The sequence below is a fragment of the Trichoderma evansii genome (genome assembly GCF_050947405.1).
Source record: "Trichoderma evansii strain SZMC 28006 chromosome Unknown GGI43scaffold_3, whole genome shotgun sequence".
NCBI lineage: Eukaryota > Fungi > Ascomycota > Sordariomycetes > Hypocreales > Hypocreaceae > Trichoderma > Trichoderma evansii.
In genome coordinates this window covers 1,061,429-1,075,516 of record NW_028145203.1, presented here as the reverse complement: position 1 = coordinate 1,075,516, position 14,088 = coordinate 1,061,429, and the positions used below count along the sequence as shown (strand labels likewise).

Sequence of the window (14,088 nt, the reverse complement as noted above, 5' to 3'; positions counted from 1 at the left end):
ATGCAAATGGCAAATGGTATCGCCATGAGAGTTGATCACACCTTTCACTCGTTTCTTCTCGACTTGTAAGGTGTAAGAATCAGAATCAACCTTCTCCCAAGATTCAAGCACATCACGGCTGAAATCAAGATCCCATGTATCTCTCCATGTAAGTGTAGCTCGCCGCGCTGCCCAGTCCCTGTGATATATAACTGCACCTGCTTCTCCATGTTGACAGTTCCAAATAACTATTTATTTCAACTGCGACATTCTTAACGCGGCTCAGTTTAACGAAGAGATTACTTCCAAAGAAGCTGTCTCCCCTAGAATGGATGACGCTAGCGCGATAGATTGCAGGTGATGCCAAGTATTCGATGGCTAGCAAGCGTTTAAAAGTTGCTAGGCATTGACTGTGTATGAAAGAGAAAGATGTTCTAACTCAAACCTTTTCGAAGGGAAGGCTGTAGCCAGCATAGCAGTAGGGTCAGTTTCTACATGACCTGAATTCTCCTCGTCGTTGCGCAGAGCCAACGCAAGCTGGCCGTTAGAATCTTCAAAGACTGATACCCTTTTAAGTTGATGGGATATAGTATGCTTAATTGCATAGGCCAGCTCTATCATGTCAATTAACAGTAAGTTGAACAGAATGGTAATACGGTAACATACCTTGATACCACGTGGCCATCCGCCTCAACTGCCAAACTCGCCATAGCTCGCAGACTGGACTTTATCATTGAGGGACTTTCTCCTGCAATTGACGTAGCTATGACGGAAATATGTAACGTCAAAGTTGTCGACGTATCACGAGTCCCGTAACTGCGTGAACTTCTTGAAGAGTTCCCTGGAAATTTAAAAAGATTAGAGAGAACAGTGCAATATAGCTGGTTTGCTAGGAGCCTCGATTTGCCGGGTCATTAACCCAGCTATGCCTAGGATCTTCCCATCTGGCGGCAGGGTCTTTTTGCTGGATCAATTCGCCATTATCATCATTTTCAAGCCCAAGCTGATTATTTTTGAACCAATACTCTGGTCACTAGGAGAGCGGGCATTTAGTTCCAATATCAGAGGGCCGACGAGCTACCAGCATTGGAAGACAGAAAACAAGTTCTGCAAAGGCCTGCAAAAGTTTAATTACGTTTCCCAATCTCGAATAATGGCTCGTCTTTCTCACAGCTGCTGCATATATATCGCGGAAGCTCAGTGTTGAGGGTTGTGTGCTGAATAACCCTTCTTCAGAGAAAAATTATATACTCGAATGCCAGAATACATGATTCTTGTAACTTTAATCGATGGAAGTTTTTGGTACCATAACAGCTTGCCATTCTTGGCAAACGGATGCACAAGAAGCCCAACCGCGAAATATTTGGCGTACAATTTCTCCCAGTATCATCAGACGAATTTCTGCAGGTAACAAAGTCAAGCAGCCACTATTTGATGAGCAGTAACTCATATCAAGCCCTTGAAACCGAGGGTAATCATGTTGGCTCTCTCTGACATTTTGAACGGCTTGAGATGAAAGAAGTAACAAAAAGATTGCGAGAATGGTAGTTGTAATTGCGATAACACAAAGGTGCTTGAATTACTTCTTAATATTTCCTTGATGACAGTCTAAAAGCACTTCCTTTACCTGATGTTTCTCTTTACGGTGTTCAGGGTAAGGCTGGAGCGTACGATAATCATACATCATTCCGGCCAGCCAATGATATGTACTACCGCGGCAGTAGTCAGCCACGCGACGAGCTGCAGCTTGTGCATCCGTCGCGCATGATTGCCGGCTAGAAAGCCATTCGTTGGCCAGCTAGATGATGCTAGGATCGATCTCAATTCAATGCAGCCCGTGGCACTCGTAGCTACCAGTCTTTTATTCTCGAGTACAACCCCAGATAACAAATCCTAGGCAATCGGGATCGCATCTGATCTACCGCAGTTATATTAATAGCAGTGGCAGGTACATAGTAGTACGGAGTACTACAGCTAGAACGGCTACCGCTTCGCTTCGCTTTCCCCCGGCATTATTCAATCCCCATTTGCGCCAATGCATACGAAGTACGTGGGCCATCAAATGCGCAAAGTGTCCCGCCAAGTTCTTTATCATTTGGCTGCGCCTTCTAATGCTGCATTCTGGGTAGGTTCCGACATTCTACCCGATCAAGAGTACGGAATTTATACGAATACGCCGACGAAACAACCAATGGCTAGCAAGATGGATCCAATCCAGGACATTAAATGCAGAGCTAAATGAGAATCCCGCGTATGAGTGGAGCCTGTACTACCCCTGAGAGATTGTAGTGTAGGTCGCCGCAAATCTATCCCTGTCGCAGCGAACCAATTGCGTTACATCCCAGAGATTCCAAAAAGTGCCCCCAGCTCTGGCCTCTTCAGCGCGGCGCGACCCGGGCTCGTGATTTTTCTGCTTCTTTGATTCCAACTCTCTCCTCCACCGCTCTTCGGATCTGAAAGAGCTACCCGTTTCCGAAGCGCGAAGTATCCGCGGGTTCGAATATTAAGCGAGCGTCTCTCGATCCGCAGGCTCGTGAGCGCAATTCTTCCCTTTGTAACGCGCGACCAGTTCTCGACACAAGGGCTACTTGGTAGCTCGACATATCCATTGTCACCATGGCGACCCGATATTCACTGCGGCAGACTCCCAAGTAAGTATCTAGCGAACAAGATATACCAAGCCAAGTGATGAGGTGTCCAGTGACCAGTATTCAATCACGAGTGCCTGGGTACACGACCTTGGATATCACTGTGCCCGCTCTGCTATTCTTCATGATCAATATGCTGACCCCCGTCTAGGAAAAAGGAGCTCTTCGACGGCTTGGTCGAGACTCCTAAGCGATCTTCGCGAACCCGTCAAGCCTCACAGGCTCCCGATGCCTCAGACGCTGAAGATTCTGCAACCATCGCCGAAGCCGCCAGCCCTCGCAAGATTTCACGCCGCCGCACGGCCAAGTTCATCGAGAACCTGGACGAGGAGGAAGATCTCAAGCCCGCCGTCAATGGCACCGCCAACGGTTATAGCAATGGCCACACCAACGGGCATGCCAACGGCCACACCAATGGTCACGCCAATGGCAAGGCCAATGGGCATACAAATGGACATACGAACGGACATACCAATGGGTACAGCAACGGACATACCAATGGCCATTCCCACAAGGACACCAACGGAGCATCCGCTGAGGAGAAGGCGATAGATGGCTGGAAACCAGGCCAGGACCCCAAGGTCGACTACTCAGGCGAGTTCGAATTTGGCGGTTCAATAGGCACTTTGTGCATGATGATCTTCTTCCCAATGCTCATGTGGTACATGTGGATTGGTTCTACGTATTATGATGGCAAGTTCCCAAGCCGCACTCCTGGCCAAAGCTGGGCTGATTTCGGCCTCCATCTGGCCAACATCGTCTACACGCGCGCGTTTCCTCACACCAAGGCATGGGTATGGTACTGGAGCTACCTCACCGTTGAGGGTGCGTTCTACTGTCTTCTTCCTGGTGTCTGGGGCAAGGGTAAGCCTCTCCCCCATGAGGGCGGCAAGCAGCTCGACTACTTCTGCAACGCCTTTGTCAGCCTGTACACAACCCTCGCCGCCTTTGCTGCCCTGCACTTTTCTGGTATCTGGCCCATCTACACGGCTCTCGATGAGTTCGGCCCTCTTCTGTCGGTTGCCATCTGCAGCGGCTTCATTGTGAGCTTCATTGCTTACATCTCTACTCTGTGGAGAGGCAAGCAGCACCGCATGACTGGCTACCCCATCTATGACTTCTTCATGGGTGCTGAGCTTAACCCTCGCATGTTCGGCATCCTTGATTTCAAGATGTTCTTCGAGGTTCGCATGCCCTGGTACATCCTGCTGATTCTCAGTCTCGGCACGGCTGCGCGTCAGTACGAGCAGTATGGCTATGTCTCTGGTGAGGTCATGTTCCTTGTCATGGCGCACTACCTTTATGCCAACGCCTGCGCCAAGGGCGAGGAGCTCATCATTACTACCTGGTAAGAATAGCATTCCCTTACTTTATCAATCCATATGGGACTGTTTAGCTAACAGAAGAATAGGGACATGTACTACGAGAAGTGGGGTTTCATGCTCATCTTCTGGAACCTTGCTGGTGTCCCTCTGTCGTACTGCCACTGCACCCTTTACCTGGCTAACCACGATCCGGCCACCTACCGCTGGAACCGCTTCGCTCTGGTTGCCATGTACGGCGCTTACCTCTTCTGGTACTGGGTTTGGGACAGCTGCAACAGCCAGAAGAACCGCTTCCGCGCCATGGAGAAGGGAAATCTCATCCCCCGCAAGACTTTCCCTCAGGTCCCATGGCAGACCCTCAAGAACCCCAAGACTATCAAGACTCCTCAGGGCACCATCCTCGTTGATGGCTGGTATGGTCTTGCTCGCAAGATTCACTATACCTCTGACCTTTGGTTCTCTGTCTCATGGGGTCTGATCACAGGCTTTGAGTAAGTGACCATTTTCCGGCCAACAAGGCATCAAGTAACCAAAAACAACGCCTTTACTAACCTTTCACTTCTTTCTAACAGGAGCCCCTTCCCCTGGTTCTATCCCGTCTTTTTCGCCTGCATGATTGCCCATCGCGCGCATAGAGACATCACTCGCTGCCGCGCCAAGTACGGCGAGGCCTGGCTCGAATACGAGCGCCAGGTCCCTTATCTCTTCATTCCCGTAAGTTTTCTCAAGTTATTTAATCCAAAAAAGAGAGTGATATTTTAGAATGTTTCACTAATATATTTATAGTACGTCATCTGAGAAGCATTGTATTATTCATGTACCGAGTTTCTATTCTCTCTCGCACATATTATCACCTTCTTCTCTCTTTGGAGAGAAGCTTTCTGAATTTTAATTTCAGCATGCGTGCGACCAAATTACACGGCGGGCATCAAAAGGGTAAAGTAAACTTGCTTTCTTATCAATAAAGGGAGGGAAAAAGAAAAGACTGGGAAAAAGATCGAGATGGCATTTTCATAAAATGATTTGAAAAAAGGCCAACTGTATGAGAATCAGGATATGTCTACGGCTTTAATGTTTGTATTATGTAGTTTTAAGATGGATGAGCATATCCGATAATAGTTTAGCAGTTTTAATTAAGGGCATATCATATTCATATCAATACACATGACTACTTGTGCCGTCTTCAAGATACAATTTCGTAGAGCACACTCCGTACATCACAGAGAAATTCGCCATAGAGGAAGTTCAAATTTCCACCTATAGTAGTAAAAATTACAAAAGCTGCTTTCGGCCAGAAGCTTCCGGCTCAGCTGTTCAACTGTGAAATTGCAAAGAAAAAAACAATGACAGATAAAATTGACCATCCGCTTACACTAGATCCTTCACCTTCACCGTCTATGAAGAGAAACTCGCATCAAGAGCAAACACACCCTGTCACTAGTGTACATATATAAACCTCTTCCCACTGATTTGATCCATTACACGACCCGCACTGTGAGTCAAGCCGAGATTCGCCAATCCCAACGCACAAGCTCCATCCAGCACCGTCTGGGCTATAATTTTGCAATGCTGCCCAGAAACCTTATTTCATATCAGAAATGGCGACTTTTGAAAAGACAAAGTTGACAAGCTTTTTTCAAGAGGCCACAGGCGCGCCAGTTGCTTATGCGCAGACAGCATCTTGGCTGGCCTTTGAGTTCATCAGAAGAGCGACGATAAGACCGTACAGACCTTGATATGGTGTCAGTAATGTTATCCTGGCTTGAACAGAGAGTAGGAATGTACATACCCAAGACTTCAGCGAAAATAAGAATCAGAATCATTCCGACGAAGAGACGAGGTTGTTGAGCAGTTCCTCGGACACCGGCGTCACCAACAATACCAATGGCAAATCCAGCAGCAAGACCGGCGAGACCGACAGAGAGACCAGCACCGAATTGGATGAAACCAGTGTAGAGAGGAAGGTCTTGTCGCAGACCATCGGAGATAAGAACAGAGACGACCAGACCGTAGATACCAATGATACCAGCCATAATGACGGGAACAATGTCTAAGTAGAGAAGTCAGCAACAGGGCGCCGCGCGTCAACAGTAGGAGTGCAACTGACTCTTGACGATCAGATCAGGGCGGAGGACACCCATAGCGGCGATACCAACACCAGACTTGGCGGTACCATATGAGGCGCCCAGGCAGGTGAAGACGATGGCACAGGTGCAACCCATGGCGCCAAAGAAGGGCTGTGTTACGGGTTAGCACTCTATCAAGTATATCGAAGAGGTCATGCTAATTATGTCGATGTCGTTCCGGAAGTTTCTCGGTGACGTCGTTGGGTATAGCAGGACCGGGTATTATGGTTACTGACCGCGTAGACGGGGCTATACAGAAATCAAGTTAGCTTTAAACTCTTAAGAACGCACAATAAGGCAAGGGAAGAGGCAAGTGTAGGCGGTTGCGATGATGCCGAGAGCTTCCAACGATGCAATCCGAAGCTCCACGGCGGTGCTAGGGGGAGGAATCAAACGCGCTGACGCAACGTACCAAAGTTCGGTGGCCATTGTGACGATGGGGGATGAGCGAAGAAGTGGTTAATTAAAAGGTTCGAAAAGAAAAGTTGCAGCTGGTGCTCGTGAGAAGCTTCCGAAGGCGGGCAGAGGCGCGAGGGACGACGGTGTCGATGGTTTGGTCTGCAGGCGCTTAATAGCTGGGTTGTTGAGATGGGTGAGGGTGCCAGTTCCGACGCCGACGCCTTGTTGGTAAGGTTTTGCTACAGGCTGGCCGCTTTGGCATTACATAATTCGGGGGCGGATAATTACCTCACCCGGAGGGATGCACAGCCATTCGCCCTTTCTCTTGGTCGGTATGCCACTACTTGTCCCAATGAGGCAATTGACTGCAGGCGCGGCTGAGCTGGAAGATTAATTCAAGAGCATCAAGCAGTCATTGTCTTTGCTGATAAGATAGTATATAGTCTTTTATTTCTGAGAGATATGTAGATATTAAATCGAACCATTTTTTCTTTCTTGTGCCAGTAGTCCTGCGGGTGTACAAGTACGTATTACAATTACGTAGTGAAAAACGCTCTCACGTCTGTAGGACTATTGGTGAGGTTCAGCACTCCTCCGGGCTCCGAAATAACTTGCCCCTTGTATGCGCCTTTTGTTTATACAATGGCCATATCACTCTCCATACATCAAACTCGATGCATATATAGCCACAGACTGGAAAGCCTTAAAACGGCGCTGCTGAGCGATAACGCGATCAAATTCGGAGTGCAGATTACGGCTCCGTCCCGTCTGTGGTTCTTATATAAGTGGCATCCCCGGTATTAAATTGCTCGGTGCAACTAAGCTTAACCGCCTTGAGAACATCAGCTCGTACGCCTAGACGCGCAGCCTCACATGCGAAAATATCTAGCTTCAGCTCTTAGAACAACCTATATACCCCGTGCAGTACAGCTCTACACTAACCGTGCTAGGTAGGACAAAGATGTCGGTTATCCTGCCGCTCCTCTTTTCCCGTTTCAACTTATTATGAGGTCAATGCAAACAAGTCTTCTCCAGTAACCCCGTGAGCGCCCAGGACTTGAAACGGCAGGGACATGTCTTATTGTCCAATCAAATCATCTCTCTGTATTACGTAGCGCTACTAATCGCATCTCGCATCTCGTCCGCCATGTTAATCAAGAGGAACAATGAAAGAAAAAGACGGCAAACAATACGGGGAGGGAGCATTGTCACTTGTATTGAGGCTGAGCCCCTAGAGTTGCGTCACAGTGGTTATGACGATGGCCCAGAGCTCGAGCCACAGCGCGCTCCTCTCTTGTATGAATCAGTTAACTGGAGCTCAGTGCTCGTGTTTTTGCCCTGCTGTGCCCCTTGCGCTCGCAGCTGCCACCTTCGGCAGCTGGATCGACACTCATCTTTACTATTTCTTCCTACGTTGTCTTTGTCTTTTGGCCCCGTTGGCCCAGGGGCAAAATGGAGCACTGTTTCCCACGTCATGCCTCGGGGACTCGTACAGTATGCAAACAAACATCAACGTTGCATTGACGGTTTCCACTGCCGTAGCTTCTCCTTCTCTCCATCCCTTTTAATTCCATCTACAAAAAGGCCGTAGTCGTGCATTTCACCTTTCTTCCTCACCTCTATTTCTCTATTCTATTTGCTGGATACGAAGATACAGCGGACACGAGATAAACGACATCCAACATGCGTTACGAAGCCCTCTCTTTCCTGGCTGCCCTGCCATCCGCCATGGCCTCCATGTCCACCCTCGCCTACCATCCTCCTCCGGAGCTCCTAGCTCAGTCCCAGACTGATAGCGCTTGCAATTTTCCTCCCGATTTCCACATCCAGAACTTCGCAGCCAAGTCGAATGAGACCGGCCCAGCAGCCAATCTAACTGCATACAACTTCACCTTTGTGGATAAAACAACGAGCATCACCACGAACTGCTCCTTCAACTCGAGCTCCGTTTCTACTACGCCTGTAGGCCTGACACCACGATTCGCATGTGATAATTCGCACGTCAAATTCATCTGGCAAAATGCCCAGAGGCAATTGACTGTGGTCGAGAGGATCTGCCCAACTGCACAGGGGTACGTAGTATATCCGATGCTACCTTTAATATTCAAGTATATGTATATGGACATGGAATTAACTCTCATATTTAACAGCACTGATCAGGCCGAAGTGTCTGGCTCAGCAGTCATCTCACTATCTTGCACAGGCTCGGGAACCTGCAGCACCAACTCGACCGATCTCGATGTACAATACACTGCGGTGGATCCTGTCCAAGATCCCACTCGACGGGTGAAGTATTGGGTGAGCTAAAGGGCCACGAAGACGGCATTATTGATTATTGGTAAACGGCTATGCCTGATCTGGTATGCTCTGGAGTTTGGCTTCATTCTTAATAGATTAAAAAAAAAAAAAGAGGATACAACAACTAGACAAAGGACAACGAAGATTTTTCCACCAGCTTAGGAGGCGCCAAGGAAAAAAGGAAGATGAAAACAAGGGCTGCATTGCAAGATTGAAGTAATCATCCTCGTCCTAACATTACCTAGTAGAATTTAATTTTATTAACTTCAACTTTATGGCATCATTCACGATATGAGTAACACTAATCGTAAAAACACTTCCATTGTGCATTTGCTATGGCTTCAAATAGTCCGACGGCCCGAGTCAGCGGTGGGAGCTATTGCGAAAGGCACCAGGGGCATCGGCATTTAGCGGCTGCTAATGGAGGTTTTTCAGCGCTCCAGCGGCTGCGGCGATGCCGAATGCAGCCCAGAGTTCGTCCAGGCGCCCCAGATTTTCCCCAGCACTTGGAGCCCTGGCGCAGCCCCACCAAAATTGTACATACACCTCGTGATCTCTGGCTGGTCTTGGCAGCGCAGCTTGCCACCACGCTCATGAGACAAAGTGCGGTCATGCCTCGCCTACAGAGTCGCTGATTTTTTCGCTCCTCTCACAAGAGCAACAAATCAGTTGATCTTCACCATCATGCAATATACCAATTGCGCAGCCTATGCATCGCTTTCTTGCTAAAAGTGACGCGCTTGCTCTCTTCGCCGCCAGCTGCGCTTCTCCCTTGCGTCGGGCTTACATTGAAACGTCATTGCGGTTTTGCAAGCAGAGATTAAGTGTTATTTGGGACAGCACCTAGCAATCTTACCAGCCGTTAATCTTACTTCTCCATGCGCTGGTCATCGACCGACTGATCTTCACAATGGAGGGGGCTTTAACGGGCCGCTTCAGGCTATTGTTGCTCTTACAACTCGCCATTGCTTACCTCACTGAGGCCGCGTATATCAACCAGCAGGAACCGTTGGGCAGCGAGGAGCAAATATCCCCTGCGACCATTTCCGTACCGTTATTCGCGTCCCTCGAACGGCTGGCCAGGCTTGTTGATGTGTCGTATTGCCTTGGTACTTCAGGCATTCGCAAGCCCTTTCAGTGTCTCTCTCGATGCGACGAGTTCCCTGAGCTGACGTTGGCTACCACTTGGAGCACCGGCATCCTCTTTAGTGATAATTGTGGATTCATCGCCATCGACAATGGTTCGGAACAGCAGCTTGTCGAAGTAAATCGAAACGATATAGCGAATGAGAAGCAGAGCGCTCTAGTCGTTGCGTTTCGCGGGACTTATAGCATCACCAATACCATTGTCGATCTCGGCACCATCCCGCAAAAATACGTGCCATATCCATCCCCAGATGATGGAGGAGAGTCCCCAGAAAAGCCCAGCCACGAATGCACAAATTGCACCGTGCACATGGGGTTCCTTGAGTCTTGGAGAAGTGCACGGGAAGCTGTTCTACCAGAGCTAAAGGCCCTCCGAGCCAAATATCCGTCCCATCCTATTCAGCTGGTAGGCCATAGCCTTGGAGGAGCTGTGGCTTGTCTCGCAGCCCTGGAGCTGAAAGTATCACTGGGTTGGGACGACGTAACGGTTACCACCTTTGGAGAGCCTCGAGCTGGCAACGCCCAATTCGCCCGCTTCGTGAACGACGTATTTGACCTCAATGGAACAACTGACCTCGAGAAGAGAACCTATCGACGAGTCACTCACGCCGACGACCCTGTGCCCTTGCTCCCACCGAGCGAGTTCGGCTACAAGTCGCACAGCGGCGAGATCTTCATTTCCAAGTCCTCTCTATCGCCATCCGAAACTGACGTGCATCTCTGCATTGGCGACGAAGATCCTAAATGCAGTGCTAAAGATGACAGCACGATGAAGGGTCTGCTGCATCGCCTTCTCCATTTCCGTTGGACTACTTCTTCTTTGAAGGCTTATGCGGAGAGGATGAGCTTCCCTGCGCGATTTAAGCTATGGCAGCTGTTTTTTGCTCACCGGGATTATTTCTGGAGGCTCGGGCTATGTGTTCCTGGTGGCGACCCTACGAACTGGGGTCGGCATTTATACGAACCTCACGATGAATATCTATAACCAGCTATGATCCAAAAAAGAAGACAGCAGGAAATACTGCATTGCAGCGATGCATGGGGCGTTTGATGAATAGCAAGCTAATTTACCCGAGAAATAGACTTGTACTGAGAAGGCAGGTTGGATATATGGGGTGCGTATCATATTGGGTAATGGTGTATGGATACTGGGAGAGTGAGCATAAGCGTTGTGAAACAACGAACAAGTAGTTATTGTAAACGGCCGCATAGTTTAATATTTAAAGAATACCATTTTTTCCCATATCTGTTTCGTTGAATTAATATTCTAGTAGCCAGATGCTATCAGGTATACCGTGGGTCAGCCCTACGCTAAGAATGAGTAGTGTGTTGGCTGGTTTATAGGGGACAAGAACGGTCTGCTGGTAGACGCAGGTAAACGTGTTGCGTGGATAAAAATACTCCTCACTAATATGGCAATACCGGCAATTAGAGATACTATATCCATCGTTCCGGCCTCCACGTTGATCGTCACTTAGTGGGGGATACCAGTGAAATGACACTTTTACCATGTGACATGGAGAGAGGATTCTGTAATATAAGCCAGCACGCGTAGTAGCACAACGAACCCAAAAATGTCCCCATTAGTTAAATACTAGCATTACTTATAGTGACATCCGCAACTCGTCGCACCCTCAAATTCAAGGCACTGGGCTCTTCTCGAAACCGGGATCCTTTACAGAGTACGGAGTACTACGACTATAATCGGATCGCGCAACGCCAGCATTGGATGAAGTGTAATATTAGTGGGGGGCGAAAAAAGTGTGTGAGACGGGAGGGGTATTTTGTGGCGCGCTCTACTGGTGATTGATTGCTGGCAACCAAAACGACGACTTGAGAAGAGGCCCGGTGACGGAATAGGGCTACGCAGGCTCTTTTTTCATGTGAGAAGGGCCAAGCTGGACTGCTTGTTTTCCCATTGGATCAGCCCCAGCGGGATAATCCTGCCTAGCAGGTGGTAAGCCATTATGCTATTGGTCTATATAAACATCCATGATACCTCTGGGCATGTCCTCTGTGCCACGCGATGGCGATAAGAGAGGAGGGGGAATAGGGGGGAGTGAGTCACGGATGGGAGCTGACCACAGCCACAGCTTGCGTTTATTTGCCAGCCTCTCCCAGCCTCTCCCATGCCCATGGCAACTGGCATGAACGGAAAGCATAAAAGGCAGCGCGTCAGGGGGTGCGGGCTGTAGCATCATGTGAACAGCAAAACACCACGATGGTCTCGGGTCTCATCCCTGAATGCCTACGTAGAGAATCTGGAAATCGGGGAGTACCAGTCGAAGGGCACGGCGACAAGCGAGATACTGAGTAGGCCATGCATGCATTCCCGTGCTCTGGGAAAGGGGCCACTAGTTTTAATGGACTAACCAGGCCTTGAGCACAAGTAATATATTCTCCTTATTTTGGAGCCTCATCGACACGACCCCATCACGAACTGGACGGAGCAACAGTAGCAGTGACAAAAGAGAAGCATGTAGTGACAGCAGGATCCGGCATTTGTCTACTATGCGTCCTGAGTACTCAAAGCCAGCGTCGCGATCCTCCCGTGGTACCGCATGAGGTGGAGGCCAGCAGAACGCATCAGAGACAAATGTTGGACCGACGTGGCCGGCGGGGGACTTGGTTGGAAAAAGAACAAGAGGGAGCACATGCCTCGGCCAGGGTGTGCCGAGAGATGCTTCTAGCAGCACTTCCAGAGCATGAGTTCTTGGAGTCTTCATCGCCTGCTTGCGCTGCCATCGACGGGGAAGATGGTCGAAGCCTCCGTGTGGTTCTAGGGAATGGAGCAGACAATATGCACTAAGTCGTAGTCGCCGCCTGCTTAGACAGCTAGTCAACAACGGGATCTGCTGGGACGGACCACTTTGCCTGTTGCTAGCACTGTAGCCCCGGACGGGTTTCCTGGATCTCCATCTCCATTCCAGGGAGAAACGAGAGATGTTCGTAATTCAAGGTACTGGTGCGGGATACGCCGAGTGCTGGTAGAATGCGGAAATTTCTTTCCCTATTGTGTACTCGTACAAGCACAAAATATGATTTTCTTCCCCTCGAAAGAGCGCCAGTGCCTGTTATCGGAGTGGAGCACAGATGGAACGATCGCTGACCGACAGACAGGCTGGCCAAATTCTAATAAGCCAATTTGCAGCCCCCCCTGGCCGCGTTATGACGCCTTTCCGCGCAGGCTAGGAGGCAGATGCTGGTTGGACGATGGCGGGTGACAGATACTTGTGTTGTGAAAGCCCAGCAGAGGGAGCGATTAAAGACGCGGCCAGCTTAGCGCCGAGCACAACTGGCAGCAAATCAACGTGATAGGGCTGCCGGTGCAAGAGGCGATGCGCGAGAGCACCCTTTGATGAGTGTCTCATGGCAAAAGCGGGACTCTGATCACTCGGTAACCCTTTTTTTCTTGCCATCCAAGAGAAAAGGCCCCGCCCACTTGGCAACGAGCAAGGGATACAAGAGAGTAAAATAGGGCTGCGATAGCTCGAAGGGTACTTCTAATGGATGGGGCTAATTCCTCTGCTTGATTAATATCGATGGTGTCCAAGACAGCGTTTTGGCAAGCAGCTTTGGCGCTTAATGCCTGAATGCTACCTTGGTATTAGGTACTAAAGTGCCTTACCTGCTATGCCCACCAGTCGTAGTGAGACCCAGTGCACAAGCAAGTGCGGCTGAGGAGGAGGTCAAACGAAAGTGAAAGGATTAAAAAAAGAAGAAACGGCTGAAGCCCCCCCTTTACGACGTTGTGTATCGGAGGCATTCAGGATGGATGGTCATGCCTTCTAGTCGGGAGATGCAAGTACGCAATACCTGTGCAGCCTCCTGCTGGGTACTAGAAACCACAGGTAAATTAAGAGGACGCCTCAGCATCAATGCGCCAGTCTCCATGTACTGAGCTCCGTGCTCGTACTTGCGTACGTGTAGCAGGTACAGCAATGCTAACGTGGAAGTGAGCTTCAAGTGAAGAGCGGCCCCCCCTTCCGGCTCCAGATCAGTTAGAGGGACCAGCACAATAATGCAGTTCATCACGGGTACGTAGCCGGTACATTGTTGTCCAGTAGTTTGCTTACTGGTTGCTGAGTATAGCCCAAGTCTCGACTGCCAGATAGGCGCTGCGGCCAGAGATTACAGGCACCTCTAGTGCGCTGTGCTCGGCCACCA

At 49.4% G+C, this 14,088-nt stretch overlaps 5 protein-coding genes across 5 annotated transcripts; 3 read left to right on the top strand and 2 right to left on the bottom strand.

Annotated features, from left to right (window-relative positions):
* Positions 1-1,021: 1,021 nt before the first annotated feature.
* GGI43DRAFT_396090 (uncharacterized protein) lies at positions 1,022-2,307 on the bottom strand. The gene is made up of 2 exons (XM_083204926.1): positions 2,109-2,307; positions 1,022-2,025 (listed from the first exon to the last, which is right to left on the bottom strand). Exon 2 carries the CDS (start codon positions 1,427-1,429, stop codon positions 1,262-1,264), a length of 168 nt encoding a protein of 55 aa, XP_083064052.1. The 5' UTR covers positions 1,430-2,025; positions 2,109-2,307; the 3' UTR covers positions 1,022-1,261.
* A 5-nt stretch (positions 2,308-2,312) lies between these two features.
* Positions 2,313-5,105, top strand: GGI43DRAFT_396089 (ergosterol biosynthesis ERG4/ERG24 family-domain-containing protein). The gene is made up of 5 exons (XM_083204925.1): positions 2,313-2,630; positions 2,779-3,975; positions 4,039-4,443; positions 4,525-4,666; positions 4,739-5,105. The coding sequence occupies exons 1-5, from the start codon at positions 2,596-2,598 to the stop codon at positions 4,748-4,750; spliced, it is 1,791 nt and encodes a 596-aa protein (XP_083064051.1). The 5' UTR covers positions 2,313-2,595; the 3' UTR covers positions 4,751-5,105.
* A 75-nt stretch (positions 5,106-5,180) lies between these two features.
* On the bottom strand, positions 5,181-6,690 carry GGI43DRAFT_396087 (H(+)-transporting V0 sector ATPase subunit c). The gene is made up of 5 exons (XM_083204924.1): positions 6,491-6,690; positions 6,315-6,327; positions 6,060-6,189; positions 5,742-6,002; positions 5,181-5,683 (listed from the first exon to the last, which is right to left on the bottom strand). The coding sequence occupies exons 1-5, from the start codon at positions 6,505-6,507 to the stop codon at positions 5,616-5,618; spliced, it is 489 nt and encodes a 162-aa protein (XP_083064050.1). The 5' UTR covers positions 6,508-6,690; the 3' UTR covers positions 5,181-5,615.
* A 1,470-nt stretch (positions 6,691-8,160) lies between these two features.
* GGI43DRAFT_380410 (uncharacterized protein) lies at positions 8,161-8,784 on the top strand (the record flags this gene model as incomplete). The annotated part of the gene is made up of 2 exons (XM_083202978.1): positions 8,161-8,549; positions 8,628-8,784. 2 exons carry the CDS (start codon positions 8,161-8,163, stop codon positions 8,782-8,784), a joined length of 546 nt encoding a protein of 181 aa, XP_083064049.1.
* Positions 8,785-9,070: 286 nt separating this feature from the next.
* GGI43DRAFT_396080 (Alpha/Beta hydrolase protein) lies at positions 9,071-11,168 on the top strand. Its single transcript, XM_083204923.1, has one exon. It carries the CDS (start codon positions 9,686-9,688, stop codon positions 10,904-10,906), a length of 1,221 nt encoding a protein of 406 aa, XP_083064048.1. The 5' UTR covers positions 9,071-9,685; the 3' UTR covers positions 10,907-11,168.
* The last annotated feature ends 2,920 nt before the right edge of the window (positions 11,169-14,088 follow it).

Excerpts from the sequence above, each read along its gene's own strand:
- GGI43DRAFT_396080 (XM_083204923.1), top strand. The coding sequence starts at position 9,686 with ATGGAGGGGGCTTTAACGGGCCGCTTCAGGCTATTGTTGCTCTTACAA.
- GGI43DRAFT_396089 (XM_083204925.1), top strand. The coding sequence starts at position 2,596 with ATGGCGACCCGATATTCACTGCGGCAGACTCCCAA. Across the intron at positions 3,976-4,038 it reads GAGCTCATCATTACTACCTG|GGACATGTACTACGAGAAGT; the intron begins GTAAGAATAGCA and ends ACAGAAGAATAG. Across the intron at positions 4,444-4,524 it reads GGTCTGATCACAGGCTTTGA|GAGCCCCTTCCCCTGGTTCT; the intron begins GTAAGTGACCAT and ends TCTTTCTAACAG.
- GGI43DRAFT_396090 (XM_083204926.1), bottom strand. The coding sequence starts at position 1,429 with ATGAGTTACTGCTCATCAAATAGTGGCTGCTTGACTTTGTTACCTGCA.
- GGI43DRAFT_396087 (XM_083204924.1), bottom strand. Across the intron at positions 6,003-6,059 it reads CCCTGATCTGATCGTCAAGA|ACATTGTTCCCGTCATTATG; the intron begins GTCAGTTGCACT and ends TTCTCTACTTAG. Across the intron at positions 5,684-5,741 it reads TATTTTCGCTGAAGTCTTGG|GTCTGTACGGTCTTATCGTC; the intron begins GTATGTACATTC and ends CACCATATCAAG.